This window comes from Bubalus bubalis, chromosome 14, assembly GCF_019923935.1.
Source record: "Bubalus bubalis isolate 160015118507 breed Murrah chromosome 14, NDDB_SH_1, whole genome shotgun sequence".
Taxonomy (NCBI): domain Eukaryota; kingdom Metazoa; phylum Chordata; class Mammalia; order Artiodactyla; family Bovidae; genus Bubalus; species Bubalus bubalis.
In genome coordinates, this window is record NC_059170.1 from 6142595 (window position 1) to 6161955 (window position 19361).

General features: G+C 47.1%; 1 protein-coding gene across 2 annotated transcripts; it reads right to left on the reverse strand.

Moving 5' to 3' along the window:
- Positions 1 to 1913: 1913 nt before the first annotated feature.
- On the reverse strand, positions 1914 to 19159 carry DDX27 (DEAD-box helicase 27). Of its 2 annotated transcripts, XM_006041005.4 has the most exons (21): positions 18971 to 19157; positions 17567 to 17713; positions 15525 to 15584; positions 15107 to 15272; positions 14175 to 14221; positions 13966 to 14052; positions 13170 to 13275; positions 12159 to 12332; positions 11341 to 11491; positions 10534 to 10633; positions 10276 to 10417; positions 9288 to 9441; positions 7955 to 8036; positions 7665 to 7842; positions 5982 to 6088; positions 5708 to 5810; positions 4298 to 4392; positions 4078 to 4201; positions 3244 to 3331; positions 2210 to 2284; positions 1914 to 2075 (listed from the first exon to the last, which is right to left on the reverse strand). In XM_006041005.4, the coding sequence occupies exons 1-21, from the start codon at positions 19061 to 19063 to the stop codon at positions 2057 to 2059; spliced, it is 2298 nt and encodes a 765-aa protein (XP_006041067.2). In that variant the 5' UTR covers positions 19064 to 19157; the 3' UTR covers positions 1914 to 2056. The 2 variants fall into 2 exon arrangements, with proteins under 2 accessions (XP_006041067.2, XP_044783494.2); XM_044927559.2 differs by lacking the exon at positions 1914 to 2075 and having other exon boundaries at positions 2209 to 2423; positions 18971 to 19159.
- Between the last annotated feature and the right edge of the window lie 202 nt (positions 19160 to 19361).

Genomic DNA, 19361 nt, shown 5'->3' on the forward strand with positions numbered 1-19361 from the left:
ACTGGTTCCAAATAGGAAAAGGAGTACGTCAAGGCTGTATATTGTCACCCTGCTTATTTAACTTCTATGCAGAGTACATCATGAGAAACGCTGGACTGGAAGAAGCACAAGCTGGAATCAAGATTGCCAGGAGAAACATCAATAACCCCAGATAGGCAGATGACACCACCCTTAAGGCAGAAAGTGAAGAGGAACTCAAAAGCCTCTTGATGAAAGTGAAAGTGGAGAGTGAAAAAGTTGGCTTAAAGCTCAACATTCAGAAAACGAAGATCATGGCATCCGGTCCCATCACTTCATGGCAAATAGATGCGGAAACAGTGGAAACAGTGTCAGACTTTATTTTGGGGGGCTCCAAAATCACTGCAGATGGTGACTGCAGCCATGAAATTAAAAGACGCTTACTCCTTGGAAGAAAAGTTATGACCAACCTTGATAGCATATTGAAAAGCAAAGACATTACTTTGCCAACAAAAGTCCGTCTAGTCAAGGCTGTGGTTTTTCCAGTGGTCATGTATGGATGTGAGAGTTGGACTGTGAAGAAAGCTGGGCACTGAAGAATTGATGCTTTTGAACTGTGGTGTTGGAGAAGACTCTTGAGAGTCCCTTGGACTGCAAGGAGATCCAACCAGTCCATTCTAAAGGAGATCAGCCCTGGGTGTTATTTGGAAGGACTGATGCTAAAGCTGAAACTCCAGTACTTTGGCCACCTCATGTGAAGAGTTGACTCATTGGAAAAAACTCTGATGCTGGGAGGAATTGGGGGCAGGAGGAGAAGGGGATGACAGAGGATGAGATGGCTGGATGGCATCACCGACTTGATGGATGTGAGTCTGAGTGAACTCCGGGAGTTAGTGATGGACAGGGAGGCCTGGCGTGCTGCGATTCATGAGGTTGCAAAGAGTCAGACACAACTGAGTGACGGAACTGAACTGAAGCCTTTAAAATGTGCACTTTCCTAACAATCTAACTTGGGGTTTTTTCTGTAAGCACATGAAAATGTTGAGTCTGGGATTTTCCTGGTGGTCCAGTGTTTAAGACTCTGCGCTTCCACTCCATGGGGTCCAGGTTCAATGCCTGGTCTCCATCTTGTGTGGGGGCCATTATTTACTGAACTGGGACCCTCTTGGCAACTTTTAAGTGAAGCCTAAATGAATAGCATTGATCATAATCTAACACTGAGGGTATGTGCTACTGAATAACTAATTATAACTTGAAATTATATATGACAAACTACAATCAGAATTTTTCCCTGGCTTTATCTAATTGTCAAAGGGAACTGTGATTCAGAAAAGGAAAAGAACCATCTTTCTACAGGGTACAGGTTGTTTTTTACAACAAAGAGTTAATTTATCTAGTATTCTTTCTGTTCCCTTTGAGCATCCATCTCTCCAGTACCATTTTCCACATCATTGTAAAGAGTCAGGGTATAGGTCCAGGTACACCCGGATTTCGAAAACCTGAATTCCCAGCTGGACAATTTTGGGAAGATACTCCATCTTTCTAATCCTCCATTTCTTTATCTGCAAAATGGGGATTATAGTACCTGCCTCATAGGAGTGTAGTGAGTTGAATGAGACAGTGCTCAGTACACAGAATGCCTGGTGCACAGCTGGGGCTCAATAAACGACAGATTTTCACTCTAGGACTTTGAAAGAGAACCTCTAGTAAGAGTTTCTCTACTCCACATCCAGCTCCTCTCCAAGCACTGAGATACGTTCCAAGTATATATGGCAGTGCCAAGCTAGTAGGTGACATAGACTGTGCTACTGAGGGAAGAAGCAGAAAGATGTACAATTAGACTGGTCTCAACGTGCCCCAAAATACTTCCTGCATTTGGTATTTTCTTTATGTGAAAGCTAATCAAAAAAGGAGCCTTAAAAGGAAACTTAGCTAACAAGGACACTTAGACCCCCAGCTTTTCCTTTCTTTAATGTACAAATGACAAAATTAAAGTTTTAAAGAAGGTTTTTTACAGAGAAGAGAGACCAAGCCAGGATGACTTCCCAGAAGGAAGAGATCTAAGAGCTGCCTGATGAACTTCCTCAGCTTACCACGGCTACTTCCTCCTTTTGTACCTATGAAGAAAATAAGCAGGGTAAATAAATACCAACCCACAAGCCCAGACAGGAAGGAGAAGCTCCTTTCCCAGAAAAGCTTTATTCACTAACCCCACTTGTAGCCTCCGGCCCTCCAAAACTGTAAACATTACCTGGATTTAGATTTAAAGTTTCCTCCTCGTCTCTGGTGGGGCAAGCCCAATTTTTTTCTTTCTTCAAAGGAGGGGCTGTGAATGAGAAGACGGCAGGATGGTGGACAAGCGGGCAGTGTCTCACCATCCCCGCCACCAGCTCCCACACAGAGCAGCAGCACAACGCAGATGCATCATCTTTAGGGTCTGAGGTTCTAAGTCCGTGTTTTTCCACCTGATGATACAGGTTTATCAAAGTCAGGACCCAGCTCTAAAGCAAGACTGGAAGAGGCCCTTCCTTCCTGTGTATATAAAAAACTGCTTGCGTAACTTAGTCTACCCAGCTGCCAACCCCAGCCCAGAGGATGTGGGGAGGAACAAAACATTCCAGAGCTTACCACAGTCCTTTGTTCTATTACTCCCCTGAGAGAAGCTATACTTCCAAACCATAATGTGCTATTTTACCTCCAAGGCAGGAGGGCCTTCATACTTCGCTTACTCTCACCCTGGAACCCACAGATGGGCTTGGGGAAGGAGTAGATGGGAGCCCTTGAAATTATATATAGGCAGACCTCAAAGATACTGTGGGTTTGGATTTTTTTTTTTTTGGTTTCTCAGTGCATGTAACAGTTAACGTTTATACTATACTAGAATCTATTTAAACTGTGCAATAACATTATGTCTAAAAAACAATGCTCATATCTTAATTTAAAAATATTCTATTGCTGGGAATACCCTGGTGGTCTGGTAATTAGGCCGTGTTGCTTTCACTGCTGGGACCCAGCTTCAATCCCTAGTCAGGGATCTAAGATCCTGCAAGCCACGTAGTGTGGCCAAAAAACAAAAACTAAATAAAAATAAGAAAACTCTATTGCTAAAAAATAAAAAAATGCTAGCCATCTGACAAGGCAGGGTTGCTGCACTAAGTACAATAAAATGAGGTATGCCTATATTATTAATCTGTAGGTATATGAGAATTAAGAGTAGGGAACAAGGAAGAAGATTCACAGCTTTTATCAGAAAACCAAGAGCTCCATGATGACTGAAAACCCTACCCAGCTCGATACTGTTTCAGGGCCTTCTTGCTCGTGTTGGTGAGTTCTTCATCAAATACTGATTTCTTCACCTGCTTCTGCTTCTTTGCTGTACACAGAGAGAATGGGTCAGATAGGCTTCTTTGTCCCAAGCTCCTAAATCCCCTTATGCTCAAGGTTCCCACTTGAATGGATGCTCTGGCTTGATGTTTTATTGACATGGAAGTGACACACCAGATCCCAGCAGAAACGGGAAAAAGAATCAAAATTACCAGGTGTGTGGTGGGGCCGGGGGAGGGGGACAGGATGCTTAAGGACTCCAAAGGTGGAATGGACCACCTAAACATAAAACTGTCTTCACATCATTCTACCCTGACCCACTCCTCCAACAGCAGCTGGTAGAGATCTAGGCTCCAGAAACAAAAAGTGTTAGTTGGTCAGCAGTGTCCGACTGTTTGCGGCCCCATGGACTGTAGCCCGCCAGGCTCCTCTGTCCATGGGATTCTCCAGGCAAGAATACTAGAGTGGGCTGCCATTCCCTTCTTCAGGGAATCTTCCCGGCCCAGGGATCAAACCCGGGTCTCCTGCATTGCAGGTGGATTCTTTACCATCTGAGCCACCAGGGAAGCCCAAGAATGAGAAAGAGGGGTTCAAATCCTAGCTGTCCCCACTAACCATGGGATCACTTCACCACTTGGAGCCAATGAAGGGCAGCTGTACATGCAGGCACATACTCAGTACTCAAAAGATGTGGGCCCTTGTCATCATCATCCCTCCTATTTCCTCCCTGACCACAAGCACAGGTTTCAGGGAGATCCCTCCTACCAGCGCCTTCAAGGCTCCCCATCTACCTACCAGGAGCCCTCACTGGCTCCTCCTCGGGCATTGCTCGGGCCCGCTTGGCTCTGCGGTTCCTCTTGGCCAGCCGCTCCGCAAACATCTGTGCCTTGAGGATTTCGAACTGGGATCTCTCCTCTGCCTGGGGAGAAGGATGACGTGTATGTACGGAACAGATGAGGCAGCCCTGACCCAGGTCCCCAGGCAGGGATCCACCTCCAAAAGGGAGGCCACTCACTGTCATCTCCCCCTTTTTTTTGGCTTCCTTCATAAACTTCTTCCTTTTCTTCTTTCCTCTTAAGGCTAAGTCAAACTCCTGCAGAGCCTTGGCAACTAGGATGAGAAGAGAGCGTGGAATTTCAGGTACTGTTTTATAAAATGTTTTTTTTTAACTCAGTAAGTAAACATATTTTAAAGTGATACATTTAAGGGCTTAAAATTAGAAGAACCAACCACTCCCTCTTCTGGTGGTTACCTCCATCTCACTAAATAACATGTTTATTCCACTATTTCTTAATTAATCCACTTGAGACATTCATTATCTATTTGCCTCTTATTATGAAAGACATATTCCCCATACCTTCCCACAATACAGTTTTAACCCTATTTATAACAGAGACTTAACATACATACAGACACCTTAATGTTTGGTCCCATCACATAAAGGCAGTGTTTCTTAAATTCCTGGTACAACCTCTTTGGAGGGTAATTGTGCAACCTCTAACAAAATAATAAATACACATACCCTCTGACATACAATTTCAGTTTCTGGAACTTACCTTGCAAATCAAATATGCTTGCTTAATTGTGAAAAGACATCTTGATAGCTATTCACTTGTTTATAATAGCAAAAGATAGGAAACAATCTCAGTGTCCCTCAGTGGAAAAGTAATAAACTATAATCCACCCATATGATGGAGAAGACCACAGTCATTAAAAAAAAAAAGGCAGCTGTGTGTGTGCCTATATAAAATGATCTCCAAACAACAAAATAAGTGGAAAAAACCAAGGTGTAGAACAACGTGAATTCATCTGTTTGTTTGTAAAAGGGAGAGAGAAAGGAATATATATATATATATCTAAATATCCAACTTACTGTTTTTTTTTTAATTGGGGCAAAATATATATAAACTTTGCCATTTTACCATTCTTTAATGTACAATTCAGTAGCATTAATGACACAATATTGTACAACCATTGCCATCATCTGTTTTTAAAACTTTCATCATCCCAAATGGGACATTAAGGAGCAACTCCCTGCCCACAACGTCTAGTAAGTTCTGTGTCTATGGATTTGCCTCTAGGTACCTCATATAAATGGCATCATAAAGATTTGTCCCTTCGTGTCTGGACCATTTCACTTAGCATGTTTTCAAGGTTCATCCTTGCAGCATGTGCCAGAACTTCATGACGGCTGAGGAACACCCCACTGTACGCATATACTGCGTTTTGTGTACCCACTCATCTGCTGATGGACACGGCTGTTTCCACCCTTTGACCACTGTGAATAATGCTTCAGTGAACACTAGCATACAAGCATCTGTGTGAGTCCCTGTTTTCAGTTATTTAGGGCATAGACCTAGGAGTGGAACTGCTGAGCCTGATGGCAACTCCATGTTTAGCTTTTGGAGGAACCTCCCCAACATACTTTTTTCCTTCTTCCTCTCTTCCTTGGTCTGGAACCAGCTCCTCTCAGGCTCAGGGTTTGGTGCCTCCTTCCCTTTCTCCAGGAGCCGCTGTGCTGTGTTGATCTGTGGGGACAGCAGAAGGATGAAACCCATGTCTGATAACACAGAATACGGCGACTGCAGGAAGCCACGGCCTGCAAATGCCTGGGATTCTGATGGTACATTTGGTAGACACAGCCCATCAGAAGGCAGACCAGCAGGGGCCTGTGTGGTCTGCTCACTGAGTGGACTCACCTGGGCTTCCGACTTCTGCATCTCTTTCTCCTCAGCCTCTAACTGCAGAACTGCATACACATCTTTCTCCATTTTCTCAATCTTATCCCGGAATTTGAGGATGACATCTCAAGGGAAAAGAACAAAAGAGATTTTAAAATAAAGATGAATGTGGTGTAACTGATTAAAATAATGCAGGGTGGGTATTTAGTGACAAAACTGTTTTGTTTTTTTTTAATGTGTGGCTTCTCTGCCTAATATCTCCCCAAAGGCTTTCTGACAATCCTGGAATAAAATCTGAACTCCTCAGCATGGCCCTTCCTACCTCTCTGACTTCTGTCTACTGCTTGCTCACAGGCTCTGGGCCTCTGGCCCTCCTCTTCTACTCACACACCAAGTGTGTTCCTGTCTCTGAGTCTTTGCCCTGGTTTTCTCTGCTCAGCACAAGCTGTCCCCAGAGCACCCCCACCTCGTTCTTATCATCCAGGACTCAGCTCAAATGCCATCTGTTCAGAGTCCTTTCCCAACAGCTTTTCAAAAATAGTCACTTCTCCTGTTGTTCTCAATCACATCTACTATTGACTTATTTATTGTGCCTCTTTCTCATCAAAGTCAGCTGCTTTGTTTCCTGCTCTATCCCCAATACCTAGAATACAATAAAGAGCAATAGACTGAATGAATCAAATGAAAAAAATTTTAAATGAAAGGGAAAAAAAAACACCCACGAATGGGAAAAAAGGTCTGAAAAGATGTACCTCAAATGCTACAAGTGGTAAGCTCTTTCATATGCAATTACATTTTTTAAAGATTTTTTTTTTTTTTTGATGTGGACTATTTTTAAGGTCTATTGAATCTGCTACAATCTTGCTTCTGTTTTATATTTTGGCTTTTGGCTGCAATGCATGTGGGATGTTAGCTCCCTGACCAGGGATCAAACTCATACCCCCTGCCTTGGAAGGCAGAGTCCTAAGAACTGAACCACTGGGGTGTGTGCGTGCTCAGTCACTTCAGCCATGTCTGACTTTGTGATCCATGGACTGTAGCCTGCCAGGCTCCCCTGTCCATGGAATTCTCCAGGCAAGAATACTGGAGTGGGTAGCCGTGCCCTCCTCCAGGGGATCTTCCCGACACAAGGATGGAACCTGCGTCTCCTGCATCGTAGGCAGATTCTTTACCACTAAGCCACCTGGGAAGCCTGGACTGCCGGGGAAGTTCCTACAATTACATTTTACTCTTATTTGATTTACTTTTTTCCAACACTGAATACATATTATTTTTGTAACTTAAAAAAAAAATTTTGTAAGGATGCACTTTATATGACCCTTACAGATGAGAACAACAAAAAGAACAAAAACTATCCAAAAAGAATGAGTACTGACTTCCTCCTCACTCTCTGGAAGAAGGGAGGAAGGGTTAATGGGGGTGGCACCTTAAGAAGAAGCCTTCTCTTCCCAAAGGCCGACAAATGCTGTGAGTAAACACTTGGGGCACAAGCCTTTCCTCACTCCCTCTCACACACAGTCCTGCCCAAGACTCCTCAACAATGAAGTGGCGGAGCTGGGATACTGATCTGGCTCCTAACAGCAAAGCTCTTACCCATCACCTTCTGTCCCCTGCCCTGCCCTCCTGGGTCTGATTGAGGACCCTGCCCGCCCTGTGCCCCACCCCAAGCCATCCTGGGCTGCTGCACTGATGCCTGCTCACCCTGGGGCAGAATACGGGCCTTGACGGGGGCCTTGGCGGCCTTGACAATTTCCTTCAGCATCTTCCGCTCCTCTTCCCCTACCAGAGAGACTGAGCGCCCGGCCCGGCCGGCACGAGCTGTGCGCCCCACCCGGTGGACGTAATGCTTAATGGTGTTGGGCATGGTGAAGTTGATTACCTGGAAGGCCAAAGCTGAGCATCAGTCAGGTCTGGGAGCTGGCAGGGAGAGGAGGGCAGAGGGAGGTAGAAGGATCCCCACCGGAAGCTCAAGGAAAGGGAAGCCTGCTCACCGTTTTGACCCCCTCGATGTCTAGTCCACGGGCTGCTACGTCGGTGGCCACGAGGATGTCAATCTGTTCGTCTTTAAAGCGCCTGCAAACAGCCACAAACACGTTCCTCTGAATATTCGACCCCAACGCTCTGCAGGAGCCTGAACCCACAGCAAGAACACAAACCCTTCTGGAGTCAAGCAGCAGAGTACAGACCGTCACGGTGGGGACAGGTCCTAAATGTCAGCCTAATAACACTTCTGTGCCCCCCAAACATCCCACAACATACAGCAAACACAGTTCTGTGGATCCAACTTTAAACAGAAATCCCTATGAATATGGAAGCTCGGGAACCACAGAGCTAGACTATAAGAAGTAGCACACGCAAATGTCTCAGCATTCAAAACAGCCTTTAAGAAACAACTCTGGGGCTTCCCTTGTGGTCCGATGGCTAAGACTCTGAACTCACAATGCAGGGGGCCCAGGTTCAATCCCTGGTCAGGGAACTAGATCCCACGTGCTGCAGTTAAACATAACTGCTGCTGCTGCTAAGTCACTTCAGTCGTGTCCAACTCTGTGCGACCCCATAGACGGCAGCCCACCAGGCTCCCCTGTCCCTGGGATTCTCCAGGCAAGAATACTGGAGTGGGTTGCCATTTCCTTCTCCAATGCATGAAAGTGAAAAGTGAAAGTCAAGTCGCTCAGTCGTGTCCGACTCTCAGCAACCCCATGGACTGCAGCCTACTAGGCTCCTCCATCCATGGGATTTTCCAGGCAAGAGTACTGGAGTGGGGTGCCACTGCCTTCTCTATAAACATAACTAAGCACAGCCAAATAAGCAATTAAAAAAAAAACAAACAACTCTCAACTGCCTATGGTAATGAATAGGGACAGGTGGAGTGTTCTAAAGGGTACCTCCTTGCCTACCAAGTTGATCCCATTCTGTGGGACTTAAGAAATCACATGGAAAAGCACAGGGTCTGGCAAAGTAAATGCTCAAGAAATAGCGAATGGATTTGATTCAGGATCTCGCTCCAGCAGACCCGGGGACGTCCACTGCTCTGGAAAGGCTGCAGAGGTCAGAACCTGCTTCTTCCCGAGTCGGAATTTCCTGCTGTGACCCCACTCAGCAGCTCCCAGTTTCTAAGCCCTGGGGCAAGGGTATCATTTCCTACAAAGTCAAAGTTCTGAATGTGTCTGAGACATGACCCTACAATGGTTAGGCCAGAATGTGGGGAACTCTGCTGAGTGCCCTGCCGTTACACTACCATGACCTCTGGGAGTACTCCCCCTCTGGAATGAAGACAGCCCTCTCCTGAAGGATGCGTGGGAGCCTCAGCCCCCGAGACTTTACCGGAGGGCCTCCAGCCGCTGCGTCTGAGACAGGTTGCCGTGGAGCTCGCCCACCTGCAGCCCCATCAGCCCCAGAAGGATGTGCATACGGTGGGCCTGCTTCTTGGTCTGGGTGAACAGCATCACATGGTCAGTGAAGGTTCTCATCAACAGAGCTGCCAGGGAGACAAGAGTGAGTCAGCGGCCACCTCCAAGCACATCCTGCTCCTCGCCCGCAGTGTGGCTGCCGTGCCTGGGGCCGCGAAAACAAGTGAGGGCCCCGCCGTGTGGAGCTTCCACTGCAGGACAGAAGCAGGGAAGCCAGCACCGCTTCAGGGCTGGCCTCTCTGAAGAGGTGACATTAGGCTGAAGGATGGGACAGGCTCATCTACGAGACAATCTGGGGGAGGATTCCAGGCAGAGGATCAAAAGCAAATGTAAAGGTTCAAACACAAAAGCTCAATGGGTTTGTGAAAGCGAAAGCAAGCGGGTATGGCTAGAAAACCATGAGCTAAGGCTCCAAGGCCAGGCAAGCAGGGGCAGGTCCGGAGGATCTTACAGGACTCGCTAGGGAGCGTGGATTTCAGTCTAAGAGCGATGGGAGATGGCAGAGGGGTTCAACAGCGAAGGAACGGGGTGAATGCTTGTTTGTTAATGATCCTTTTTAATGGTCTGCAGTGTGGAGAAGAGACAGAGTGGAAGTGGAGAGCCAGGTAAGAGGCTGCTGCAACAAGCCAGGCGACGCAGTAGTGGCCCGGGCGAAGAGCCAGAGGGACCGCTGGAGGAGGTGTCCAGGAGTTCAGCAGGACACAAGGAAGGCTGGATGGCCAAAGGGAGGTGAGGGGATGAAAAAGAGAGGGGAAGCACCCCTGGTTAAAGTATGGAGCAGACAGCAGGCCCAGGCACGGGACTGGGGGAGACTGGATGGAGGAGGGGGTGCCGCGGGAGAAACCAAACCTTCGGTGTGAAGCTCAGGGGAGTTGAGCACCCTGCCCTCCCCGGGCTTTCACCTGCCACGATGGCTTCCCGGTCCCCTTCCCGGTTAGGCCGGATCCGGATGAACTCCTGCCGCAGGAAGGGGGCCACATCCGTGTTGCTATTCACAAATATCCGGACGGGATTCTTCAAGGAGACAGAGGCCAGATCTTTCACCTGCCAGCCACAAAGACAGGGAGGCTGACTGGTCTGCCAGAGGGCGGGAGGGAGATGCTGCCCCAGCCCAGCCCAGCCCAGGGGACTCTGCTGTTTCTCCATTCCCCACGGCCCACCTCGTCCGTCATCGTGGCTGAGAAAAGCATGGTCTGGCGGTGGTGGGAGCACATTCGGATGATCTCCTTCATCTGCTCCTCAAAGTACTCGTCCAGCATCCTGGCCAACAGGGGAGGGGAGAGGTCAACAAAAATGGGCTGGGCTTGCGTCTGTATCGACGAAGCACAGAAAACATACAGGAGATGTTTGCGTATCGTCCCTAGCTACGTTTCAGGCTCATGTATTTCCTTATTTTATAAGTGTCACTTTATCCTTTCACCAAGGTTCACCAAGAATTACCATCTGGCCACATTTGCTTAATCTTTCTTTTTTCTTTTGTGGAATCATTTGCTTTTCAGTGGTAGGTATCACAACACATGACCCCTAAATATTTCAGCACATGTTCCCTAAGGACAAGGATTCTCTCCTACACAGACACAATGTCATTATCACCGATAAGAAATTCATGTAATCAAGGCTGCTGGCTGAATCCTCACCAGAAACACTGGCACTTTATCGGGGTTACTCCTTGAATCCTCAACACCATGAGGTTGGGTACTTAACTCCCACTTACAAACAAAAAGGATTTGCTTTGAGAATCTAAATAATTGCTTCCCAATCTCAGGAAGTGACAGAGCCAGAATCTGACCTGCCTTCCCTTTTAACCATCACGTTACACAGAGAGAAAGAGAGCCGGATAATCTGGGCGAAGATAGACAAAGGCGTGAACATGAACAGCTAAACTGGCGAGAGCTACGTAGGACCATGTGGAGTGCAGGTTCCCATCCAGGGGTGGGGCCCTGGGGACCCCAGCATTTCAGGTGTACCTGTCAGCCTCATCCAAGATGAGCACCTCGATGCTGCTCAGGTGGAAGGAAGGGCAGTTGTGGAGGTGATCGATGAGCCGGCCTGGGGTGGCGATGAGGATGTCAGGCGCTGCCCGAAGCGCTGCTTCCTGAGACTTCACGTCCAGGCCACCTGCAAAGAGCAGAGCCCACCAGGTGGGCAGCCAAGTCATTACAGTAAGGACTCGCTACCTGGAAGGACTGAGCCCTGCCACCCGCCAGGTCTCACGGCAAATGCAGAGCAAAAGGCAGAGAACAAGGCCAGTGGAGGCCCCACCTGCATGGATTTTACAGGACACTGGGAGAGATGGGTTAGTTAACTCCAACTGTACTAAATGCAAAAATCAAAAAAAGAGGATGACACAAAGGCACTGCGGAATAAAAGGAGCCACAGAATAGAACGAGTCAACCATCCAAGGACTGAGAGATGCAGCTGTGAAACCGATAATCTTTCTAAATCACCTGTGACTTCCTACCGCATAAAGAGGGTAAAATGAAGGCTGAGTGACTATCATATAACATCATCAGAAAAAGCCTGCTCCAATTAATATTTGATTCAGTATTCGTGCAAGACAAAAATTATATCCTAAATTTGTTGAGTACGAAGAAAAAAAGTGTTCTCAGTATTCTGAAGTTCCATTTTGCAAGGTTCCTCCCTCCCCGTCCCCCTCACTCTCTACTGTGGAAACGTCATCAGCCCCATGAAGGTCTTCCTGCACCCGTCACCCTTCACGGTGGCACACATCCATTCTTCCCGTGTCAGCCTTCCAGGGGCAAACGGCCCTCAGCCAGACACTCACCCACAGCCAGGCAGGTGGTGATGCTGCAGAACTGGGCCAGCTGCTTGATGACGGAGTGCACCTGGATGCCCAGTTCTCGGGTGGGAACCAGCACCAGCACGCGGGTCACTGGAGCCTGGCGGGGTTTGTAGATCAGGCGCTCCAAGACCGGCAGGGCAAAAGCTGCCGTTTTACCTGGAGGGAAGGGCAGCAGGAATGAATAAGCAGAAAGGTGTGAAACACCTCACAGGTCCAGGTGTTCACCTGCGTACAGAGAGCCTGCACGTCTGCTCAGAGGGAAGTAAAGGAACTGAGTTTTCATAAAACTTTCTCTCTGGTTTTAAAATCACATGGTCAATGTAAAACATCTGGGAAATACAAAAAAATTTTTTTTAAATCATCCACAGTTCAGCCAACCAGAGGTAAGCATTAACAAAACAGTATCTATATTACCAATCATTTTTTATTAATGGACAGAAATATATAAAAATATACACTTTAATGCAATAATACTATATACTGTTTAGTAACTTCCCTTTATATATATATTTTCCCATTTCTTTATGTACTCTACTTTTAAATGAGTACATCGTATTCTATTACATGATTATTTCTTCTCTATTCTATGACATGACTATATAATTAACTGCACTAGTCCACAATGTTGTGATAAACATCCCTTTTATAAAATCTTTATTCCAATGACAGGGGCCTATCATGGGAGTGCCAAGAGGTCATGGTCACAGAGACACCCTGATAGGATCAAATAAAAATGACCTTCACCAGAGCCCCTAAAACCTGTAACCTGTGACTACCCTATTTGAAAAAAGTAGAGAGCATTTAAAGAAAGAGAAGATATATATAAGCATTACTTAGAAGGGAAGTTACTATACAGAATACATAGTGTTGTTGCATTAAAATGTGTGTCTGAGTATTTAGCAAAGCGGCCTTGTGGCCAGCCAGCCTCTGCTCTGTTACGCGTCCTCTTCCTGCCGTCCCCCCGCCGCCACCCCAGCTCCCTGTCCTCGGTACCTGTCCCCGTGGCTGCGCAGGCACAGATGTCCTTCCCCAACAGCCCCACAGGTATGCACGCCTTCTGGATGGGGGTGGGCTGCTTGAAGCCCATGGCTGTGATGGCCTGAAGACAGAAGGTGGGACCAGACAGGAGGGGGAGGGGTTCTGAGCGTCAAACTAACATGGCAGGTTTCCATCGGGTTTCAGTCCCTTCCCGTCATTCAGTCCATCTGGTGTGTGTATGTATATGTCGATATTCCAGGCACTGAGCACAGAGCAGGCAACAAAAGAAACAACCCTGCCCTTAGGAATCTTAGAGTCTGTTAGAAAAAAACAGGCCAAAACCAAACAGCTATGATGTGAAGAGAAAAGCTGTGGGGAAAACCACAGCAGTTGAGCAGGCTAGGGAGGGCGGCGGGAAGGGATGAACGCGATTTCCAGGAAGGTGGCCAGGGAATACTGAGGAGAACCCTGAGAGAAGTGAAGAGCAGCCCAACCACGTTTTTGGAACCATCTTCCAGGCAGTGGGAACAGCAAGTGCAAAGGCCTTGAGGAAGAAGACGCCTGACCTGTGTGAGGGTCAGCGAGGAGGCCAGCGTGGCCAGAGCAGAACGGCTGCTGGGAAACATCATCAGAGGGGACCAGAAGGGGCAGGGCCGTACGTACAGGCCAGCAGGGGAAACTTTGCAAAACCAGGCTCTCCAGCAGCTGTGTGGACAACAGAGTTCAGGGAGGCCACCAACCCAGCTTAGGGCAGAGAGCCCAGTTACGGGGCAACTGCGAGAATCCCATGGTTGACGAAAGTAGCCACTACCTTCAGCAGAGGGCGGGAAAGGTTCATGTCCTGGAATGAGAGGTTTTCATCGTACTGAGATGCATCTTCAAAAAATCCTCCTGCTTCCTACACCAGAAAATCAAAAGACAAAGAGAATTCAGCAAAAGGGGCCTAAGAAAACTAAATGACCTGAAAATCCTTTCAGGTTGTAAAATAAGCTCCATACAGTTGTCCAAGCCCATGCTCACCTGTCCTTTCTTCTTTTTCTTCTTCTGCTCCTTTATTTTGAGTGTATCTATGGAGAAAAAGAGAGCAAATAATCAGGGCTCACACGTCCTGAGCACTCAGTCAGCTAGACACTGTCCTAAGTGCACTACCCGGGGGACACCTCACTGAAGCCACACCACGACCTGGGGAGCCGCTGTCACCAGCGCCGCCTCCCAGAAGAGGAGGCTGTGCGGCTGGGAAGGTAAGTCACTCAAACAAAGGAAGCTTACCACGTTCCAGAGACCAGACTCCCAGTCACTGTGCTGTATAATAATGCTTTAGCACTAAACTTCATTTCTGCAAGAAGTTATTCATGGAGCAGCTACTACGTGGGTGGACTCAGATCTGAGTTGGGAGACCCATCACCCCATATAAGTTTGAGTCATAGAAGTGCCAATTGCTGTGTGGGGCTGGAGATGAGGAAAAGAGTGAGCTTGGGACCTCCTTGGCAGCCCAGTGGTTAGAACTCATGGCTTTCACTGGGACCTGGGTTTGATCTCTAGTCAAGAGAACTAAGGTCCTGCCAGCCATGTAGCATGACCAAAAAAAAAGAAAAAAAGATTTCCCTGGTAGTCCAGGGATTAAGACTTTGAGCTCCACCCCCCCTAAAATAATTAATTTAAAAAAAAAGATTGCACTTGCAATCCAGGGGGCAACAGGTTCAATCTCTGGTCAGGAAAGATCCCACATACCTCATGGCATGAGCCAAGACGGAAAAAAAAAGAAAAAGATTGAACTCAGTCTGCGAAGTACAACAGCCCTAATAAAATCCCAAGGAAAAAGAGAAGCTAAAAGAAAGGAGTTCAACATGGAGACATCTTAAATTTAACTGTGCAGAAGGGCACAAAATAATCTACAGAAGTCAAGGCAAACACTCCGGTTTCCTGTCCCTGCTTCTCACAGCATCACCTACCTGCCTTGGTGAGGATGTTCTCATCAGCTGATGAGTAGTCAGTCTCTGATTCTTCATCTTCTGAGGCTTCTTCATCTTTTCTTTCAAGGTCTTCCTCCTCCTCTGGTTCAGAGCCCTCCTTTGCTTCTTTCTCCTTCTCTGACTTTCCAGACTTGGCTTCTTTATCCTAGAAAAAGAAACTGTAATAAAGCAAGACGACTACACATTTTAGGAAATCGAGAACCTATGAACAATGTTATGCTTGCCACCCTGGGAGAACGCTATGTGGACTCTGAGTAAGTATTAAGCACAGACACGCAGAGAAAGCCTGCCTGGACCAGCTGCACTGCGACCTAGGCTCAATGAGAAATAGGGGAGTTGCTCTGAGAGCAACACTCAAGGCTGACCAACAAAGAGAAGTGATGCTTTGCTTACTCACCTCTGTTTTCCTTTTCTTTCGAACTTTCTCAATCTTCTCATCTAATGTTGTGGCAGCCCTCTACAAATAAAAATGAAGAGATGAAAAAGAAACATACATACGGGAAAGAGACAAAGCAAGCATCTTCTGAGGGTTGGTTCTGAGATGTTCAGTATAGAAAAAGCTCGTCTGTCCTTGGACAGATTGATCAGTCTAGATTACTCACAATAAGACAAACAAGCAAACAAAAAAACATTAAATAAATGGTCTGTTTGTTTAAAAAAAACCTTTAAATTACCTGGAACCAATAAGGACATCCACATTCTAGAAAGTGTTGACTATTCAGAATGATACAATTACCAAGAGATGTCACATCATATCTGAATAAATGCTACTTGGAAAAAACTTTCCCCCTTGCCGACTGAACATAATTTAGCCTATCAAATAAATGTTGAAATCTGAGCAAATTCAGGGAATGATGGGTACTGCTAAAACTCTAGAGAGAGTAAGTAATGGCAGGCCCCCCCTTTTGCATGCTCAAAGCACCTTAAACTGCTATGGCACTTACCACAACCACAATTAACTGTTTAATTATTTGTCTAGTTATTTTCTATCCTGCTAGAATGTAAGCTCTATAAGACTTAAGAATGTAAGTCTTCAATTACATGAATTTCATATGAAAAGACAAAAAAATCCTTCCAAGATGACTTTGAAAAGGCAATGCTGTTTCATTTCAGTCAGAACAAGGACCAGCAGTTCAGTTCAGTTCACTCACTCAGTCACGTCTGACTCTGTGACCCCACGGACTGCAGCATGCCAGGCCTCCCTGTCCATCACCAACTCCCGGAGTTTACTCAAACCCATGTCCATCGAGTCAGTGATGACATCCAACCATCTCATCTCTGTTGTCCCCTTCTCCTCCCACCTTCAATCTTAGCATCAGGGTCTTTTCCAGTCAGTTCTTCACATCAGGAGGCCAAAGTATTGGAGTTTCAGCTTTAACATTTGCCCTTCCAACGAATATTCAGGACTGATTTCCTTTAGGATGGACTGGTTGGATCTCCTTACAGTCCAAGGGACTCTCAAGAGTCTTCTCCAACACCACAGTTCAAAAGCATCAATTCCTTGGTACTCAGGTTTCTTTATAGTCCAACTCTCACATCCATACCTGACTACTGGAAAAACCATAGCTTTGACTAGACGGACCTTTGTTGGCAAAGTAGTGTCTCTGCTTTTTAATATGCTATCTAAGTTGGTCATAACTTTTCTTCCAAGGAGCAAGTGTCTTTTAATTTCATGGCTGCAGTTGCCATCTGCGGTGATTTTGGAGCCCCCAAAAATAAAGTCTGGCACTGTTTCCATTGTTTCCCCATCTATTTCCCATGAAGTGATGAGACTGGATGCCAGGATCTTAGTCTTCTGAACGTTGAGTTTTAAGCCAATTTTTTCCCTCTCCTCTTTCAAGAGGCTCTTTAGTTCTTCTTCATTTTCTGCCATAAGGGTGGTGTCATCTGCATATCTGAGGTTACTGATATTTCTCCTGGCAGACCAGCAGAGTCTGGATTAAACTGCTCTGAGCAGGCAATAATTCTCTCTGAAGCACATGAAATGGAAAAGAACTTTCAAGCATCTTCTAGCTTGTTAATAACCACATTCAAAGGAAAGCACAGGATTTTGGCAAATAAGCAGATGACAACAGCATTTGTGGTGGTTTTGCCTGTGACGTGTGGGAACCAGCAATCCTAAACACTAAGGTCACCTGAGATCACCTGACAAGTGACAGAGAGTCAGTCTCTGGGGACCGCGTCAAGCCTTCAAAAACCCCACTACCGAGGAAATCTGCTGGACTGTTCTTTGTAATAAACTGACATTAAAAAGGTTTCTTTCTAGAGGAATGAACATCTAGAAAAGAGACCATTTTAACACAGCTATGTCCATTTTTTAAGTCAAGCAATTTATATGTGACATTTGGTATTCCTACAACACTGGACCCTGAAACCCAGTGTCCAACCTTAACTGTGTCCGATTCTCGGCCTGGAACTGCCTATCACTGTCAATCTCACCTTCTTCTTCAGCTGGCTTAGGACATCAGCCATGGCCCAGCTGCCATCGTACATTCCCTCCTTCTCAGTGAAAACAAAGTCAGGGTTGAAATCAGCGCTGCGGTTCTTTTGTAAGGCTTTCTGCTTTCTGCCCAGCACAATGGGCCCCTGGGAAGAGGGAGAAGAAGGATGACTATGGGACTAAGATGAAAGAACACCAGAAAGAGAAGAAGGAAATGAGGGACTTCCCTGGTGGTCCAGTGGCTAAGACTCCACCCTCCCCATGCAGGGGACCCTGGTTCAATCCCTGGTCAGGGAACTAGATCCCAGATGCAGCAACTAAAGATCCCTGTGCTATACAGAAGGACCTTGTTGCTTCTCCATCTTATATATATAATAGTTTGCATCAGCTAATCCCAAATTCCTAATCCGTCCCTCCCCTGCAACAAGTCTGCTCTCTATATTTGTGTCATATTTTAGATTCCACATGTAAGTGATAACTTTTCTATGACAGTTTTCCATTCACGAAGTGAAAAGATCATTCTGGCTGCTAAGTGGAAAATACACTGTGGGGGAAGAGGGAGGCAAGAGAAACAGCTAGAGACCAGGTATATTAAGACTGTAGGTAACCAGGTACACGATGGTAGTGGGCTGGACTAGGGTGGAAGCAGTGTGGACTGAGCCCAGAAGACGCTGAAGTGAGATTTCCAAGGTAGCCTACAGAGCATTGGAGGGGAGAGAGGAGAAGGAAGCTGCATGACTGCAGGGTTTCTGGTGTGAGATGGAGCAGGTTGGCAGGGTGAGGGAGACCCAAGAGTTCAGTTTTGAAAAAACTGAAGCCTTAAGGCCAAGGGACCCCCAAACGGAGGTGTCAGTAAGCAGATGAGGCCGCAGAGGGGGAAATACTTGAGCTGGATCTTTAAAGGGTGAGCACCTTTCCAGGACACCTATGCCTTTTTAATCGCCATCCTGCTTAAGTCTCTTAACTCCCCATGCAACATAAGCTTCAGCAGAGCGGTTTCCTTGTCTACTCTGTTCACCCCTATGCCCTGGATGCTCAACACTAGGTGTCGCACACGTAAATCAGTTCAATCAGTACTGACTTAATGAATGCATGGATAACACGGCTCCTTGAATAAGAACCAGGACTGACTCCGTCTCTGGATCTCTATGACACAGGCCTGGATTAAACTTCAGTTCAGTGAATGGTTACGGAGCTCACCAAGGCGACACGGAATGGCACGGGCACAGGTGAGGAAAGGCTAGTGGCAACCACCGGGGGTCCAGGTGAGGCCCAGGGACACTTGGCAGCCGGGCAGAGGATGCCGAGGACCTAGGGGCAGGGACCTGAGGCACGGCGGAGAAGGGAAGCAGTCAAGGACAGCGACTGCCTGCCGCCGCGCTGCCACCCCGATCGGCCCGTACCTCCTCCTCCTCGTCCTCAGAGTCAGTCTCCGGTTCCACCTGCACGTCCTCATCTTCGCCTATGGTCCGGATGAAGCCCAGCTCTGAGAGCATGGTGCCTCGGCAGCCACTTCCGGAAAGCAGCGCGGCACGCCGGCCGCCTCGCACACTTCCGCGCCCCTCGCGTCGTCACTGCAAACGTGCTGACGTCACTTCCCCTCGGCGCCCTCCTCCGCCGGCGCCCGCCCAAACTCTGGGAGCGCGCATGCGTGCTTTGCGTGACAAAACGAAGACTCGTTAAGTTCTGTTTTGTTGGTGCTTGGAAAACGGTGGGGTGGTTGAAGGCGTGTGTGAGGAGGAAGTTTACGGAGATGCGTGGATAAGCCCCATATATATCTGTACAAAGAATTGT